This window comes from Rhinoderma darwinii, chromosome 1 (assembly GCF_050947455.1).
Source record: "Rhinoderma darwinii isolate aRhiDar2 chromosome 1, aRhiDar2.hap1, whole genome shotgun sequence".
Lineage (NCBI taxonomy): Eukaryota > Metazoa > Chordata > Amphibia > Anura > Rhinodermatidae > Rhinoderma > Rhinoderma darwinii.
This window is the reverse complement of record NC_134687.1, coordinates 355,293,260-355,312,168: the sequence shown is the minus strand read 5'-3', so window position 1 is coordinate 355,312,168 and position 18,909 is coordinate 355,293,260. Positions and strand designations below refer to the sequence as shown.

Genomic DNA, 18,909 nt, shown 5'->3' with positions numbered 1-18,909 from the left:
TGTCCTTGTGGAAATTAAAAAAAATATAGCTAAGCCTACATTTTATTTGAAAAAATGTAGATTTTCATTTTCACTACCTACTTCTAATCATTTCTGCAAAAATCCTGTGGGGTCAAAATGCTCACTATACCCCTAGATAATTTCCTGAAGGGGTGTAGTTTCCAAAATGGGGTCACTTGTGGGGGGTTTCCACTGTTTTGTCCCCTCAGGGGCTTTGCAAATGCGACATGGCCTCCGCAAACCATTCCTGCTAAATTTGAGCTCCAAAAGTCAAATGGCGTTCCTTCCCTTCCAAGCCCTGCCGTGTGTCCAAACAGCAGTCTATGACCACATGTGGGGTACTGTTTTACTCGGGACAAACTGCTCTACAAATTTTGTGGTGCTTTTTTTCCTTAAGTCCTTGTGGGAATGAAAAAAAATTAGCTAAACCTACGTTTTATTGGGAAAAATGTAGATTTTCATTTTCACATCCTACTTCCAATAACTTCTGCAAAACTCCTGTGGGGTTAAAATGCTCACTATACCCCTAGATAATTTCCTGAAGGGGTGTAGTTTCCAAAATGGGGTCACTTGTGGGGGGTTTCCACTGTTTTGTCCCCTCAGGGGCTTTGCAAATGCGACATGGCCTCCGCAAACCATTCCTGCTAAATTTGAGCTCCAAAAGTCAAATGGCGTTCCTTCCCTTCTAAGCCCTGCCGTGTATCCAAACAGCAGTCTATGACCACATGTGCAGTACTGTTTTACTCGGGACAAACTGCTCTACAAATTTTGTGGTGCTTTTTTTCCTTAAGTCCTTGTGGGAATGAAAAAAAATTAGCTAAACCTACGTTATATTGGGAAAAATGTTGATTTTCATTTTCATGTCCTACTTCCAATAATTTCTGCAAAAAACCTGTGGGGTGAAAATGCTCACTATACCCCTAGATAATTTCCTCAAGGGGTGTAGTTTCCAAAATGGGGTCACTTGTAGGGGGTTTCCACTGTTTTGTCCCCTCAGGGGCTTTGCAAATGCGACATGCCCTCCGCAAACCATTCCTGCTAAATTTGAGCTCCAAAAGTCAAATGGCGTTCCTTCCCTTCTGAGCCCTGCCGTGTGTCCAAACAGCAGTCTATGACCACATGTGGGGTACTGTTTTACTCGGGACAAACTGCTCTACAAATTTTGTGGTGCTTTTTTTCCTTAAGTCCTTGTGGGAATGAAAAAAAATTAGCTAAACCTACGTTATATTGGGAAAAATGTAGATTTTCATTTTCATGTCCTACTTCCAATAATTTCTGCAAAAAACCTGTCGGGTGAAAATGCTCACTATACCCCTAGATAATTTCCTCAAGGGGTGTAGTTTCCAAAATGGGGTCACTTGTAGGGGGTTTCCACTGTTTTGTCCCCTCAGGGGCTTTGCAAATGCGACATGGCCTCCGCAAAACATTCCTGCTAAATTTGAGCTCCAAAAGCCAAATGGCATTCCTTCCCTTCTAAGCCCTGCCGTGTGTCCAAACAGCAGTCTATGACCACATGTGGGGTACTGTTTTACTCGGGACAAACTGCTCTACAAATTTTGTGGCGCTTTTTTTCCTTAGGTCCTTGTGGGAATGAAAAAAAATTAGCTAAACCTACGTTTTATTGGATAAATGTCGATTTTCATATTCACGTCCTACTTCCAATAATTTCTGCAAAACTCCTGTGGGGTCAAAATGCTCACTATACCCCTAGATAATTTCCTCAAGGGGTGTAGTTTCCAAAATGGGGTCACTTGTGGGGGTTTCTACTGTTTTGGCACCGCAAGAATCCTTCAAACCTGATATGGTGCCTAAAATATATTGTAATAAAAACAAGGCCCCAAAATCCTCTAGGTGCTCCTTTGCTTCTGAGGCCGATGCTTCAGTCCATAAGCACGCTACAGCCACATGTGGGATATTTCTAAAAACTGCAGAATCTTGGCAATAAATATTGAGTTGCATGTTTCTAGTGAAACTTTCTGTGTTACAAAAAAAATGGATTCAAAATGAATTTCTGCAAAAAAAAACACGAAACTTGTAAATTTCACCTCTACTTTGCTTTAATTCCTGTGAAACGTCTAAAGGGTTAAGAAACTTTCTAAATGCTGTTTTGAATTCTTTGAGGGGTGCAGTTTTTTAAATGGGGTGACTTATTGGGGGTTTCTAATATATAAGGCCCTCAAAGCCACTTCAGAACTGAACTGCCCCCTGTAAAAATAGCCTTTTGAAATTTTCTTGAAAAAGTGAGAAATTGCTGCTAAAGTTCTAAGCCTTGTAACGTCCTAGAAAAATAAAAGGATTTTCAAAAAACTATGCAAACATAAAGTGGACATATGGGGGATGTTAATTTGCAATTTTTCACTATATTTTGGTGTTTTTCACAATTAAATACTGAATGTATCGACCAAATTTTACCACTATCTTAAAGTCCAATGTGTCACGAGAAAACAGTTTCAGAATCGCTTGGATAGGTAAAAGTATTCCGACGTTATTACCACATAAAGTGAAACATGTCAGATTTGAAAAATGAGGCTCTGTCAGGAAGGTCAAACGTGGCTAAAGAGGGAAGGGGTTAACAAAGTGATAAATGTATACAGTGTAAGGGCTTGTTTACACGAGCGTGTTATTCGTCCGTGATTTTCACGCGTGTTGTAAGGACCTATAATAGTCTATGGGGCCGTGCAGACAGTCCGTGAATTTTGTGCAACGTGAGTCCGTTGCAAAAAACTCACGACCTGTTCTATATTTGAATATACTCTGGCCGGGGATTCCGCTCATAAATGGACAGTACCATCAAGGGCTTCCCCGAGCACAGCGCTTAAAGTAGCACTGTGCCCGGGGAGCCCTCGGCGAGCGGAGGAGCTCCCTCTGCTCCTCCGCTATGAACCAATTCTGAAGCAGGGAGCTGATGGTTCCCTGCTTCAGAATTATTTTGACAGCGGGACATACACACCTGCCGCCCGGAACAGCGGGACACCGCCCGGAATCTGGGACTGTCCCGCTGAATCCGGGACGGTTGGGAGGTATTTGTATATACGGCCAGCGGTCGGGGTCCTAAAAACCTGCGGCGCTGCTTCTATCTTCTCTGATCTCTTCTACAATGAGCGCTGTGTATACGAATAGAGGCAGCGGAAGCGCCGCTGCCTCGATTGGTCCCGGTGATCATGTGGTCACATGATCACCGGGTGCCGTTAGTGGAAGGCTGCTGCTGGGTCTAACTAGACCCAGCACAGCTCTATTAGTGACAATAGTCACAATACGAGGGCTGATTTCCCCTGTAACTGGGCTGCTGTGGAGCCCAAGTAAGGCTGGGTTCACACACCCTATTTACGTATGTAATTCGGGCGTTTTAGCCCCGAATTACGTCCGAAAATACGGCTCCAAAGCGTCGGCACACATCTGCCCATGCATTTGAATGGGCTTTACGATGTTCTGCGCCGACGGTAATTTTTTTTACGCGCCGCTGTCAAAAGATGGCGCGTAAAAAAGACGCGCGCGTCAATGAAGTACCTGTCACTTCTTGAGACGTAATTGGAGCCGTTTTCCATTGACACAATGGAAAAACAGCTCCAATTATGTCCGTAATGGACGCAGCGAAAAGCGCCTGCACTTGCCATTACGTCTGAAATGCCGGAGCTGTTTTCTTTTGAAAACAGCTCCGTGATTTCAGCCGTAACGGAGGCTGCCGTGTGAACATACCCTTACAGTGGAAAAACATGGTGTAAACGAGAAAAAAAAAAAATACACATAAAATACCCACCCAAAAAAACGCCCCCCCCCCCCCCCGCCAATCATTATTGTAACGCTAACCCTGACCCAATTACCCTAAAATGGACATGTAATATATCAACATTTACGGTAGACAAGGACAATCACAAATAAAAGGTCTATTTTAAGGTAAAACTATGTTATTAACAGAAAAAAATAGCTAAAAAGTAAAAATTATTTTTTACTATTATTTTCAAACTTTAAGCCTACAAATTCTAATATAGAAAAAAGGATGTGTATAAAAATGATAAAAAAAAGAAACCTGCATTGTCTATGGAAAAAAAAATATCTAAAAAAATCACATCGCTAGCCCAACAAATAAAAAAGTTATAGCTGTTTAACTAACACGTGCTAAAAATGGCTAAACGGTGTCTGGTCCTAAAGGCTCAAAACAGCCCTGTCCTGAACTGGTTAAAATGTATTTTTCTGCTTTTCAATGTATTTGATGCGTGAAACACGGACAGAACATGGATGTCATCCGTGTACTCTCCGTGGTTTTCATGCACCCATAGACCTCAATGGGCGGCTAGGTGCGTGAAAACGCACCAATTTAGGACATGCAGTGAGTTTCACGCAACGGACACACGCTGCGTGAAAAACAACGAATGTGTGAATGGCCCCATTGAATTGCATAGGTCCGTGTCCTGTGAGTGATATCAATGCACAGCACACGGACGAGTATTACGCTTACTTAGTACGGCCGTGATTGGCTGCCACAAGCACGTGACATGAACACATCGCTGTGTAAGCAAGGTAAACAGAGATGACTGGTGACAGGCGGGTACCTGCGGTGCGGGAATGGCACAGAATTACTAAGATAAGTACATTACAATTTGATCTATTTCCAGCCTAAAGTCCAATTAAACTAATTTTAATATCTCAGAAAACCCCTTTGACAACCTTCCCCAGTTGTCGCTGCTTACTTTGCTTCCCGCTGACCATTCTGCTCACTTACCTCCTTTTAAAGGCTCAAACGGTAAATCCCCAGGGGCCCTGACCAATCTCACTGTATGGGGCCTCGAAATTTATGATGGTGGCCCTGCTGGGGGGTTATGATCATATTTAAATTAAAGTGCAGCTCCAGTATATATGGAACTGCATCTCGTGACAGAAGTTAAACGGTAAGTTCACACGTATCTTAAATACTGAGGATTTTCCGCAATGTATTTCGTTGCCAAAAATCTGCTGCATAATACAGTGGCACCAGAGTAGATGAGATTTGAACAAATCTCATCCACATGTACACCTTCAAGGGCATTTTTTTAAAATAATAAATAGATCCGTTAGTGTGTTTAGTGTAACTTTATAATTACTCTTTATTAAAATATCTTATACTTTTTGAGATACAGCTGGTCTGTATTTTCTATACAGAACAGCTGTATCTTTCATTTTACACTGAATCCGTCAGTCCCGAATGAACAGATAACAGACCAGAACTGTCATAATTTCTCTTTATTGCAGAAAAGTTGAAGGGGTTGTCCACTTTTAATGTGTTTTAATTAATTTATAGAATAGGAAATCATATAGAATTCTAATATATACATATTTAAAATTCGGATCACATACATTTCTTATACCAGTGTAGTTGCCTTTGTCTTAAAAGAAAAAAATTATATAGCCCACAGATTAGTCCATAGAAATGCATCCATAGGACAACTGAATGGACTAAAGTTGGTGGCAGTCATGTGACCCACATCATGTGACCCCTGGCATTCAGGTAATACTGTCCAGGTATATAACAGGTGAATAATAGGTTATTGAGGAGCAGAAGTTATAAAGTATTTCTGTGTCTGTGAGGAGCAGCTCTTATATTCTACTCCCTGTCTCCTCTGTGTGTTCTGTTTTATTTTTCATATTTAACTTTATTAACAACATGACAACATCACCTAGAGACATGCAGCCATTTTATAAATCACCTAGACTTGGTTGCCAACATTTGAATTTTTTTTCCAGGGACATTTAATGTGTGGCGTCTTTGGTGGGTGTGTCTTATGGAGGTGTGTCTTATCTGATGGGGGTATGGCTTTCCAGAATTTCTGCAGAGAAATAAACAAACAAAAATTTCTGCACTAGTTTGACTGACAACTATTTTGGTAGCCAGTATCTCTCTCTGGTTTTTTGGTTGTATACAGGCAGGTGATGTCTCAATTTATCACTAGGGCTAAGCGATATGTACTGACCACTACTGGTAGTGTAAAAACCAGCGTAGATTGTGCCACTCTCAGTGCCCCTTGTAGATGGTGCTCCACGCAGCCCCCAGTAGATACTGCCACGCACTGCTCCCTGTAGATATGGCCACGCACTGCTCCTTGTAGTTATTGCCACGCACTGCTTCCTGTAGATAATTCCACAGTGCCCCCTGTAGATAGTGCCACATGGCCCTCCTGTGGATAGTGCCAAAGTGCCCTCTGTCGATAATAGCACAGTGACCCCTGTAGATAGTGCCACACAGCCCCTTGTAATTATTGCCACACAGACCCCTTCTAGATAATGCCACACAGACCCCTTCTAGATAATGCCACACAGCCCTTTGTAGATGGTGCCACACAGTCCCCCTGTAGATAGTGCCACACAGCCCCCTGTAGATAGTGCCACACAGCCCCCTATAGATAGTGCCACACAGCCCCTTGTAGATGGAGTTACACAGCCCCCCTGTAGATAGAGCTACACAGCCCCCTGTAGATAGAGCCACACAGCCCCCCTGTAGATAGAGTCAAACATGCGATAATATCCAACACAGACAGCTGACGGCCAAGTGCAATATAACCGGAGAAATATTCACTATCAATCATTTTCTAAAGTGCGCGTCAAATTTCGTGGTATACCTCTTGGAATGCACATGTGGACTACAATATATTGGTAGGACCAAACAAATGCTGAGAACCAGGATAAACAAACACAGATCCAACACAAATATTCATTTTTTAAAACATCTGCACCAATATCATGGGGGACGCTTTGAGGTGAAGATCACACCACTAGAACAAATTCCCCACGAGGCCACTAACAGATTCTCACTTTTGAAAAATAGGGAATCCTTTTGGATCTACAAATTTTGCAGTCTCCGGAGGGGCTGAATGAGACCCTGGAGAACATTTGCTAAATACAATGTATACCGCATGGGGCCCCCAGTATTAAATAGCATATAAAAATAATCAATTCAATATTACTCGCTAGTAAAGGAAGATAGCACAATGTATGGGACGGTTTGTTTACTCTATGATTCATCTACTTAATTTAGGGCAGCCTCACTATACCATTTTGGCACCTCTGTAAAAATTGTAATAACAGCAAAAATGTGGTCGTTAGACTAGATCATATACAGTAGTTTACACCAAAACCAGCCAATCTCTATTTTGCCTATTATTGTTAAATATGAATGTTTTTTTATACATTCTTATACACTTTTATTTTTCACTCTGGTCGACAATAGATCAGCTATTTATCACAAACATGCAGTACTATGCTTTGTTTTTTTAATATATATTTAAAAATGTTATAATTTGAAATATTTATGTATACGTGAATGTATCTCTCCAATATTTAAATATTGTTTCATTATATGAGAAAGACAGCTTTGATGACAAGGTAAAATATCCGTCATCACAATAGTGTATTTAGTGTTCACCTGCATACGATCAGGAGAAGCTACTACTTGACATTTCCGTTTGACCTAGATTGACCTTTGGGGTTAACTCACTCCCCCTTTCCTGTTTGTATAATCACAGTGCCCCCTCTAGATAGTGCCACACAGCCCCCTGTAGATAGTGACATGGACAGTGATGTCAGGGGCTTCCCCAGCCGGAGTCCTGGAGCAAAGCCGCTTCTAGCACTCTGCCTGGGACTCCTGCTCTGCTCTTGACATACTGTCCATATATGGACAGTGATGTAAGGGGCTTCCCCAGAGTAGGAGTCTCGGAGCAGAATGCTAGTATAGTCTCTGCTCTGGGACTCGTTCTCTGGGGAAGCCCCTGACATCACTATCCATATATGGACAGTGAAGTCAGGGGCTCCGTCTCTGAGCGGAATCCCCGGCCAGAGCATCGGCAATGCTCTGGCCGGGGATTCCCCCGCAGGAGGTGCCCTGCCCTGACTTCATTGCCCTTATATGGACAGTGAAGTCAGGGGCTCCGTCTATGAGTGGAATCAAAGGCAGAGCATCGGCAATGCTCTGGCCGGAGATTCCGCTGCAGGAGGTTCCCTGCCCTCATGTCACTGCCCTTATATGGACAGTGAAGTCAGGGGCTCCATCTATGAGCAGAATCCCCGTTCAGGGCATCGGCAACGCTTTGGCCGAGCATTCCGGTGCTCCAGGAGGAGTGAATGGCAGAGCAGGAAGCGAAAAGTTTCACTTAGCCCATGGATGTGTCCTCTATGTGGCCCTAACACATCTAAGTCTTGTAACCCTGTTGCTAACTGAAGTCTAGGGGTCACATGATGTGTGTGGGGGTGGCACATAGCTGACGCCATGTTTAGTCATATTCAGTTAGCCAGTGGATGCATTATACAGGACTAAGGCCCCATGCATACGACCGTGCTCGTAATCACGGTCCGTGATTACGGGCACGGCCGGCTGTGGACAGCCGTCTGCATTTGCGGGCCGTTCTCCCATTATAAATTATGGGATCACGGTCTTTAAAATAAAAAAATAGGACATGTACTATTTTTACGGAAGGTTTCTATGGCACGGACACCTTCTCGTAAATATACGGGAAGGTATCCGTTGGCCATAGAAATGAATGGGTCTGTAATTACAGGCGAAATCCACGGTCATGTGCATGGGGCTTGATCTTTGGGCTATACAATTCTACTGTGACAGGGGCCTCATGCACTATAAGAAAGGTATGTGAGCAGATTTTATAAAACATGTATAATACATGTAAAATATATGCTTTCCTTTTCTACAAATAAATATAAAAATAAATAAAAACTGGACAAATCCCTTTAAATAATTTAGCCTGCCATATTTAAGGAACATTCAATATATTCACATATTCATAAAAATTTAAGTGAAGGAACGATACTGATAACTTTTAGGCGGGATTCACACGACAGGGTCCCGCCCGAGCCCGAGTGTCGGCCGGTAAAATCGGCCATTTTGCCCGGCCGGTTTGCATAAAGTATTGCATCCGGGCCGGGCAGATCTGGACAGTGACATCAGCGGCAACTCCTGAAAGCGAATCCCCATGTGTTCGGGGATTCCGCTTCAGGAGTTTCCCCTGATGTCACTGCCCAGATATGGACAGAGACATCAAGCGCTCTGTCCAGGAGCGGAATCCCCGAAAACACGGGGATTCCGCTCCTTCGATGAGCTAAAGTGGGGCTAGCACATAGCAGAGCGGGGAGATACCTCCCTGCTCTGCTATAGTGGCGTCGCTACAGTAGTAGCAGCAGCAGTAGCTGCTAGCGGCGCCATGGAAGGTGTCGCCGGGCCAGGGCGCTTTTAACAAGCAGGGGAAGGGAGCCAGCGCAGCGCTCCCTTCCACCTGCTGTACACCCCGGCCCTGCCATACAGTGTACAGCCATTCGTCCGAATGGATCAACTCCTCCTCCTCACATGCACTCTGCGCTGTGAGGAGGAGGAGATAGAGCGCAAGCCGTCAAAAAATCGGTTGTGTGAATAGCCTCATTAGGGGTCTATTATTCCTAATGAAGCTGGGTGCCGGCCAATTTATGAACGGCCGGCACCCGGACGGGAAACCCTGTCGTGTGAATGAGGCCTTACTGTTTTACAAAACGTTTTTCTTTCACTGATTGTTTCTTATTATTTGTCCTTTGAATGTCAATCAATATTCTTTAGATGTCTACTGCTCGCAACTAACATTTTTCTCAATGGTTTACCTGTCAAAAGGATTTTTCAACATTTTTGAAAATCTTTTTGACGTATATTGTATATTTGTATTTATATAGTTTTTTTTATGTATTATTACTTTAACACAGAAATTTTTAAAAAACAAAAACTATTTTGTGTCGCCATATTCTGATCGCCATAACTTTTATATTTTTCAGTTGCTGGAGCCATATGAGGACTTGTTTTGTGGGGCGAGCTGTAGTTTTTATTGGGATATTGGATTGTTTTTGGATATGTATGACTTTTTGACCAAGCCTTATTCCATTTTTTATGGGAGTTAAGGTGACCAAAAAATCTGAAATTGTAGCTTTTTTTTCTCGGAGTGTTCATCCTGAGGGTAAAGCAACGTTTTATTGGATTAGTTCAGAACTGTAAGGACTACAAGATACCAATTATGTACATTTTTTTACATTTTTTTTAGATTACTTAAAAAGGTTTTTTTTTCAGCTTTTAATATTTTTTGTACATTTGTTAAAACTTTATTTCACCATTTTTTCATCATTTGATCGCTGGTACAATACACTGAAATACTTATGTATTGTAGTATATTGTGATTTTTACCGGCTTTTTATAAAACCCCCAGGCTGCCATCACAACAATCGGGACCCCTCGATTTCGTACACAGCTGGTGGCAGTAGCGTATGGAGCAAGCTCAACCCGTGACTCTGCCCACTATGACGTACAGTTACGTCAAATGACGGTAAAGGGTTAAGGGTATTATTCAGATATTTTTTCTGTTATGCTGTCCTGTACAGAACTTTCGACTCTCTTTTGCGTGTCGTCGATTTTTCAGTAATCTGTTGAATGCCTCCAAAACGTAGTGTTTATAAGTTGATATTCTAAATGGCAGGGTCTAATTTTAATCATGGATCATGGTTTTCTTGTTGTCCATAGAGATTGTTCTTGCTGTCCTTGATGTTGTTAACCCTATAGCTGTTGTCGCTATGAACCACACACTTGCACTCTTCCACTATCAATAAAACTTTAGCCACATTGCTAGATCCTGTACAGTTCAGTTTCAGGTGGTGCATGGTGAATTTGAAGGGTAGACAGCGGGAACAGATGTTGAGCTGGTCTCTTTGGTTCGGAACATAAAGAGAGTTACATTTTCCAAAGCAAAGATGGTTCTGTATGGCCACTTTGTCACAGTTCTCGTGTATAATATTCTGCAAAGAATAAATATAGCATCAGCAACAAATAAAAAAAACTGTTCTTTTTTTTCCCATTCAGTGTAAAATTACTATTGTAGACTTTTGATTAAAGTGCATGATGGTTGAAGGAAATGTATCTTTAGACAGTCAACCATGTATTTTCTGAAATAAACCACTATTTATGGGAAGGTAACCATGATTTCACTATAAACTCACACAAAATAGAGCCTGTTTACATCATTCAGTTTGGGATTTCCGTTCAATCTTTCTGTCAGGGGAACAGATTAACGGAAAGCCAAATGGAAACTATAGCTTCCGTTTGCATTACCATTGATATTGGTCGACTATGCAATTGTTTCCATTAAAAAAACTGAAACTCTACAGAATGGAAACCAACTGAAATGGAAGCATTACCATTGAAATCAATGGTAATGTAAACGGAAGCTTTAGTTCCTGCTCGGCTTTCCGCTCATCTGTTCCTCTGACAGAATAGATGACCGGAAACCCCAAACGGAACCCGACGCTGATGTGAACAGGCCCTAAGTAATCTCCATCCATAAAGTGTTGGCTGCTACTCTTTGCATTTGATTGCACCCCTTTTGTCGTAAACTCTCAGCCGAATGGCAAAGTTTTGTGTAAACTTAAGGGGGTTATTCGGATAGGCCATCAATATCTGAATGGTACCTGACTGATGAGCGTTTTGAAGAGGCCACGAGCGATGCTTCCCCTTCACTGCTTACACACTCCATACTGCACAACACCTAATGTGTTCATAGCGGTTGTGCACAGTATGGGCACGTTCAGACGTGGCGGAATTTTTCCGCTGCAAATGTTGGTGCAGATTTGGGGCAATTACGCAATGAATCTGCACCAACATTTGCATATTTGACAGGTAATTCAGACGTTGCAGAAATCACAGCGGACGTGCTGAAATCCGCAGTGAAATTCCACTTCTTCTCCGCAACGTCATAAGCATGCTGCAGAGGGAAAATTCTGCACCGCAGCATGATTTCCGCACAGTTATTTTCTGCAAGGTCTGAACTAGCTTTCCTAAAAATATATAGAAACAAATGTAAAAAACGGCTGCTGCAGAATTCCACTGCGGACTGTCCGCAGCGGAATTCAACAGCAATTCCGCCACGTGTGCATGTGCCCTATTACAGCTTTGTCCACTCAAATAAATGGGAGGAAGCTATAATACTCTGCACAGCTGCTACAAATGTGATGGCGTTGTGCAGTGAGGAACTGTGTAAAGGGGAAGTTATACATTATTTAAATGTCAACTACACCCGTCGATTTTGGCGGGATAGGCCGACTTATTTGTTATGGGGTTTCCCCACTTTCCCACAATGGCAGAAGAAGGATCGGGCAGGTTGGATTTCCGCATGCCCGATCCTTTCTTCTTGGGGGAGATAACCTGCTATCTGAGGGGTCTGGCAGCATCTTTTTCCCCTCTTTCCATTGAAAAAACATGCACATGGAGTCGAGAGGAATAGCTTGCTGCTGAACAAGTGTTTGGCTGACAGCTACTGTATTAAATATGGCCAGCTTTAGCCTGATTTGGATTTGACCGTAGCTAACCAATACTACAATATCAGAACATTAGTACAGTTGACATTGATAAGAGACGTCAGTCACACAACAATAAAAAACACAATAGACACATCATGAAATAAAGTAACAATAGAAAAGTACTAACATAGTAAACTGTCCAAGTACAACTAGTACATTAGAACTGTCCCTAAAACCAAAATAAGTGGATTGTTAAACAACTCAAAGCAGAGCTTCTGGAAGGGGGAGCAATCCATTTGGCACCATGACGGTGAGACTTTCGAAGACTATAGTTATAGATTTCCAGACAAGAAACATGTCTGTACATTTAAGTGTTTTTATTTTGGTGGGGATTTTAAAACGGATAGCCATAAGATACACCATTAATGTATGATTGGTGGGGGTCCAAATCCCAGGATCCCCACCAGTCAGCAGAATGAAGGGGCAGCGGTGATTACTGGATTACAGCAGCCTCTTCACTGTGAAATCTAGTACAGCGATATCCATGTGAGTGTGAATGTGCTCAGCCCATTCAAATAAAAACCTCTCTATTTCACAAATTATTATTTTTAAATATTTTGAGTTTCTGTAGATTTAATGAGACAGCTGAATGGTAAACATTTCAATATTTAACCCAATTCTTAGCCAATTGTTTGCACCCACAGTCTACAGTTTAACAGGCACAAAACCAAAGTACGGTAGGAAAATACTATTCACTTACCTGGGTGAATGGCAGGGTTTTACAGACTTCTCTTTGTACTTCATGCGTCTTGACGGGATAATTTAAGGCTTCTGAGGCTGTGTTCATCTTATAAATAAAATTGTTCCAAGACACTTGGGCATACTCCTTTTCAGAAACATCTACTTTGCTTTTACTGAATTTGTTGCTTCTAGTTCCACCATAACCCGCCATCCTGGTCAAATTCATGCCTATTTTGTCTTTCATTTGAGGCTTTGATTTAGGAACTTTGTTTTTCTCTGGATTTTTTTTGCTCATACCTGATAATGCTTCATCCTTTCCTTTATTTTTATCAGGTCCCACTAAACTTGTGCCGTCATTCTCTTTTCTTGACTGATGTTGATGAATAATGAGGTAATATTTGGATATTCCTCTTGTTTCTAAATGTTTTCCTTCTCCATGACTTGCAATGTAGGATACAATGAGGAGCTGGAGAATCAGCAACAACATGGCAGGGACCTTACCCAAGTAGCAAGCTCCTTTTTGGGGATCTAATGGTTTTAAAGACCAACCTGATCGAGTTAGCACTCTACCTGTTTTCTCAGTGCTAAAAATCTGTCCTTTAGATGTGTTTATGTTAATGAAATCCCTCTTTTCTTTACAATCTATATGTGTGAACTGTAAAGCTTCTCTTATGTCTGACTCCTAATAGCTAATCTGTTACTTTCCTGAACAAAAATAACCTAGATGTGTATTACTGGTGTACACAACATTGTCAAGAACTCCATTAGTCTTCATAAATCATATACATCATGGAACATTTAATACAAAAGGCATTTTTAAATATTTGTCTAAAATTTCCATACCCAAATTTGCTATTTAACCCCTTAAGGACACGGTCAATTTTGGCCTTGAGGACAGAGCAATTTTTTTACATTTCCCTCTTTGCATCCCGACGCTCAAAACTCTTTTCTTTTTTGTACAACGTAGTTGTATGAGAATTTGTTTTTTGCGGGACTAGTTGTACTTTATGTAGGTACCATTTTTTGGTACAAATACATTATCGTTTAATTTATATAAATTTTTATTTTGGCGAAAATGCAGAAAAAAAGCAGTTCCGCTGCAGTTTTAATATTTTTTTTACACTACACACCGATCATAAATAATGTTATACATTTGTTGTACAGGTTGTTATGGTCGTGGCGATACAAAATATGTCTATTATTTCATGTTTTGGGACTTATATTTTAAAAAGTTTATTTATTATAAAAATGTGTGTTTCTGTGTATTTTTTTTACTTTTTATTTATTTATTTATCATTAATTATTTTTTACATTCATTTAACTTTTTTTTTAAATCCCATAAAGGGATTTATCATTTTGATTTTTATTTTGTAACTGTAATGTACTGGCATAGATCTCTATGCCAGTACATTAGCCTGTTACTGATTGTACACAGGCAGTTGTTAGGGCATACCTCAGTATGCCCTAACAACAGGAAATATGTTCAGACAGCCCTGGGGTCCTTCAATGGACCCTGGGCTGTCTGGCCATATGAGTTGTGGGCTTTGATCACGTCACAGTTATTTTCTGTGACGCGATCAATGTGCAGTCCCCCCTCTTTGAACGCCGCAATCTGCTTTCATCGCGGCGTTCAAAGGGTTAACGGCGGAGAGAAGCTGTTTCTCTTCTCTCCGCTGTCAGAGCGGGGCCGTGGCTGTGTATTACAGCCATTGCCCCGCTCTCGATCGCGCGCACAGACGGCTGTCACACAGGACGAGTATGCTCGTCCTAATGCGCGAAGTGCTCGCCGCTCAGGACGAGCATACTCGTCCTGTGTCGGCAACCAGTTAAAGGGGTTTTCTAATGAAGATAAACCCTGTCAATATTTAATTATTGAATATGCTAAGAATTAGAATTATGAAATTATTCTATACCTAATATCTTTATTGTCAAGCATTAGTACAGTTAGTTAATCACACTTTGATATTTGTGTTATCTGTAAACCTTTTGTGCAATTTGGAAGCTATATTAGAAATAACTTTGTGTTGTCTTTGTAAGCACACTACTTTTATCTTTATGCTATAAAACCATGTTCACACTTTACGGATTTAATGAGGATTTAGGAGCCAATTCGGGGGTCTGTGGCGCTATCTACAGGAACAGTGGTGTAAGAGAGGGATTCTTTCATTGATGCCTATAATTGGTGTTTATAACTGTCTATTTTACTGGTGTACTTATAATATTATAGTATTTTAAAAAGTAATTAAAACTAATTTAAAATAAGTTTTCTTATTCTCTTATTTAGTCGCTATATTAGCATTTACTGGGGGTATTACTTTTGGTCACCAGATCGCCTACCATTGATGGAGACTTGCCCTGCTCCCCAACTGCCCCGCTCAGGAGCTGCCAAGACTTTTAGGGCATGACCACACGTAGCGGAATTGCTCTGGAATTCCGCTGCGGACAGTCCGCAGCGGAAATCCGCAGCGTACACGTTTCTCCATTGCCTTCCACAGCTTTTTAGTTGTGTTCGTTTACACGTTGCGGACAATTCCGCTGCGTAGCATAGGCTGCGGCGCGGAATTTGGTGTCCGCAGCATACAATCGTTGTTGCGGACGTGTAGCGGACTTGTTGCGGACTCATTGTGGAATTTCTCCATTGACATCAATGGAGAGTCAAAATTCCGCAATGAAGTCCGCAGATGTTATGTAGATGTTATGTGTGCTGCGGAGGGTATTGGTTTTACTAACATTACATTTCTTCATTCTGGCTGGACCTATGTATTTCTAGATCTACATCCAGACTGAGGAAGTCAATAGGGCTCCCGTAATTACGGGTGACTACGTGTGTGCACCCATAATTACGGGTGACTACGTGTGTGTGAACCCATAATTACGGGTGACTACGTGTGTGCACCCGTAATTACGGGAGCGTTGCTAGGCGACGTCAGTAAATAGTCACTGTCCAGGGTGCTGAAAGAGTTAAGCGATCGGCAGTAACTGTTTCAGCACCCTGGACAGTGACTTCCGATCACAAGATACATCAACCGGTAAAAAAAAATAGAAGTTCCTACTTACCGAGAACTCCCTGCTTCTTCCTCCAGTCCGGCCTCCCAGGATGACGTTTCAGTCCAAGTGACGGCTGCAGCCAATCACAGGCCAATCACAGGCTGCAGCGGTCACATGGACTGCCGCGTCATCCAGGTAGGTCGGGCTGGATGGCGAAAGAGGGACGCGTCACCAAGACAACGGCCGGGTAAGTATGAATTTCTTTTTACTTTTACTAGGGAAAGGGCTGTCCCTTCTCTCTATCCTGCACTGATAGAGAGAAGGGAAGCCCTCTTCCCCTCAATACGCAACGGCTAGTCCGCATCAATTTAATGCCCATTTTAGGCAAATTCTGTTGCGGCTTTGCCTAAAATGGGCATTAAATTGATGCGGACTAGCCGTTGCGTATTGAGGGGAAGAGGGCTTCCCTTCTCTTTATCAGTGCAGGCAGGGCCGCCATCAGAAATTTCAGGGCCCCTTACAGCTAAATTTTCTGGGCCCCCCTACCGTGGCACCGCCTGTTAACGGTACTCCGTCCAGCACTATATCATGCTACCCCTTCATTTCTACTTGCTCTCTGAGGGTATGTGCACACACACTAATTACGGACGTAATTCGGGCGTTTTTTCCCCGAATTACATCCGAAAATAGCGCCTCGATAGCGTTGACAAACATCTGCCCATTGAAAGCAATGGGCAGACGTTTGTCTGTTCACACGAGGCGTATATTTACGCGCTGCTGTCAAATGATGGCGCGTAAATAGACGCCCGCATCAAAGAAGTGACCTGTCACTTCTTTGGCCGTAATTGGAGCTGTTATTCATTGACTCCAATGAATAGCAGCGCCAATTACGTCCGTAATGGACCCAGCGTTCAAGCGCCTGCACATGCCGTTACGGCTGAAATTACGGGGATGTTTTCAGGCGGAAACATCCCCGTAATTTCAGCCGTTATGGACGCTGTCGTGTGAACATACCCTAAGAATCGTCGACACAGATGTAGTGCAAATCAGAGTATTGCAGCCTTCTCACATTCACTTCATTGTGAGAAGGCTGCAATACTGTGAATCGCCGCTACATCCGTGATGACGATTCACAGTGAGCAAGTAGAAATGAAGAGGAAGCAGCGCTCGGACTGACCCATCAGCTATTGATGGCCTATCCTGAGGATGTAACTACATTGTACTGCGACACACGCCACACGAACGTATTTCGGCCGCAAGTCCCGGACCGAACACACTGCAGGGAGCCGGGCTCCTAGCATCATAGTTATGTACGACGCTAGGAGTCCCTGCCTCGCTGCCAGACAACTGTCCCGTACTGAAAGCTGGTTCACTGAAAAAAATAATTGCAAATTCTACTGGACCAACTGCCTATTTAGAGACAAGCAGCAGCTCCAGGAGCGCATCATAAGGGTAGGAACACACTAGGCAGATACGCTGAGTAAAACTCCACAGCTTATCCGCCCCGGTAGCCGCATTGAATTCCGCCAGCAAAACCGCACCAAATAGTCTCGCAGGTTTCGTGAGCCATATCCGCTGCGGGAATCCTGCAGGGAAAAAAAAGTTTCGACTTGCCCCGGCCGTAGTCTAGGCGACACGTCTCTCTTCTGAACGAAGCCCGGCCTCCTGGGATGATGCTGTAGACCATGTGACCGCTGCAGCAGTCACATGGGATGAAACGTCATGACAGGAGGCCGGGCTGCGCTAAGAATAGAGGATCGCGTCACCAGGACTACGGCCGGGGTAAGTCTAAACTTTTTTATAAATTAAAAATTATAAATAACTTTTTTCTCATTTGTGATTTTTGCGGCAGAAGCGCAGCATTTCCGCAACAGAGGAGCAGCGATTCTGCAGCATAAATTGACTTAAAAAACCACACCGCAGGTCCATTTTTTTTGCAGCGTGTGGATGAGATTTGTTAAAATCTCATCCACTCTGCTGCGACTGTAATACGCTGCGGGTTTTCCGCAATAAAACGTGTTGCATAAAATCCGCAGTGTTCATGCCTAGTGTGTTCCTACCCTAACAATAAGGCCCAGTTCACAGAGTTTTTGGGCCTTGATATTGACTCGGACACTGCCTCGGAATCAGGGCCACAAAACATCCAAAACCGCCTCCCATTGATTTAATCTGAAATCAATGGGAGCCAGTCGCGGAAAAAAGAAAAAGCAGCATGTCCTTTCTTGCCGCGGTTCCGCCTCTGACCTCCCATCGAAATCAATGGGAGGCTGAAAATGCATTTTTCGCTGCATTTTTTGTCCTCAATCGCCGCAGGCAAAAAACGCAGCAAAAAACGCAGCAAGATAGTGTGGGCAGGTCAAAATCTGCCTCAAAATTCTTTAAGGAATATTGAGGCAGATTTATTCTGCCTGCAAAATACTCTGTGTGAACAGGGCCATACTTAAACAGCACTTTGAGACACTTTACTCACTGTGTCAGAAGAGATGCTGGCTCCCACTCCAGTCCTCGTTGTCAGGCGATGTCTTCCGGGCGATGTCTTCGGTCCAGACGTCCAGTCCTTCACTGCCAGCGAGGCTCCAGAAATGGCGGGGATCGTAGAACGCCTGCCGCCGCGCTACATTTGGACTCCTTACGCAGCTACGCGGAGGAGGAGGCTGAGGAGGAGGACGAGGAGGACGACGAGGCGGCGGAGGAGGAGGAGGCTTAGGAGGAGGAGGCTTAGGATGATGAGGCGGAGGAGGAAGAGGCTTAGGAGGCGGAGGAGGAGGTTTAGGAGGACGAGGCGGAGGAGGACGAGGCTTAGGAGGATGAGGCGGAGGAGGAGGACAAGGCTTAGGAGGCGGAGGAAGATGAGGAGGACGAGGCTTAGGAGGAGGAGGAGGCGGAGGAGGACGAGGCGGA

The 18,909-nt window shown here is 43.1% G+C and overlaps 1 protein-coding gene across 1 annotated transcript; it reads right to left on the bottom strand.

The window, feature by feature from the left end:
• Positions 1-10,199: 10,199 nt before the first annotated feature.
• Positions 10,200-13,507, bottom strand: CER1 (cerberus 1, DAN family BMP antagonist). The gene is made up of 2 exons (XM_075860243.1): positions 13,040-13,507; positions 10,200-10,782 (listed from the first exon to the last, which is right to left on the bottom strand). The coding sequence occupies exons 1-2, from the start codon at positions 13,505-13,507 to the stop codon at positions 10,480-10,482; spliced, it is 771 nt and encodes a 256-aa protein (XP_075716358.1). The 3' UTR covers positions 10,200-10,479.
• Positions 13,508-18,909: the final 5,402 nt, after the last annotated feature.

What these genes read in the sequence shown, in the direction of transcription:
- CER1 (XM_075860243.1), bottom strand. Translation starts at nt 13,507, where the DNA reads ATGTTGTTGCTGATTCTCCAGCTCCTCATTGTATCCTACATTGCAAGT. An exon ending in AAACCCTGCCATTCACCCAG is followed by an intron (nt 10,783 to 13,039) that starts GTAAGTGAATAG and finishes TATTCTTTGCAG; the next exon opens with AATATTATACACGAGAACTG.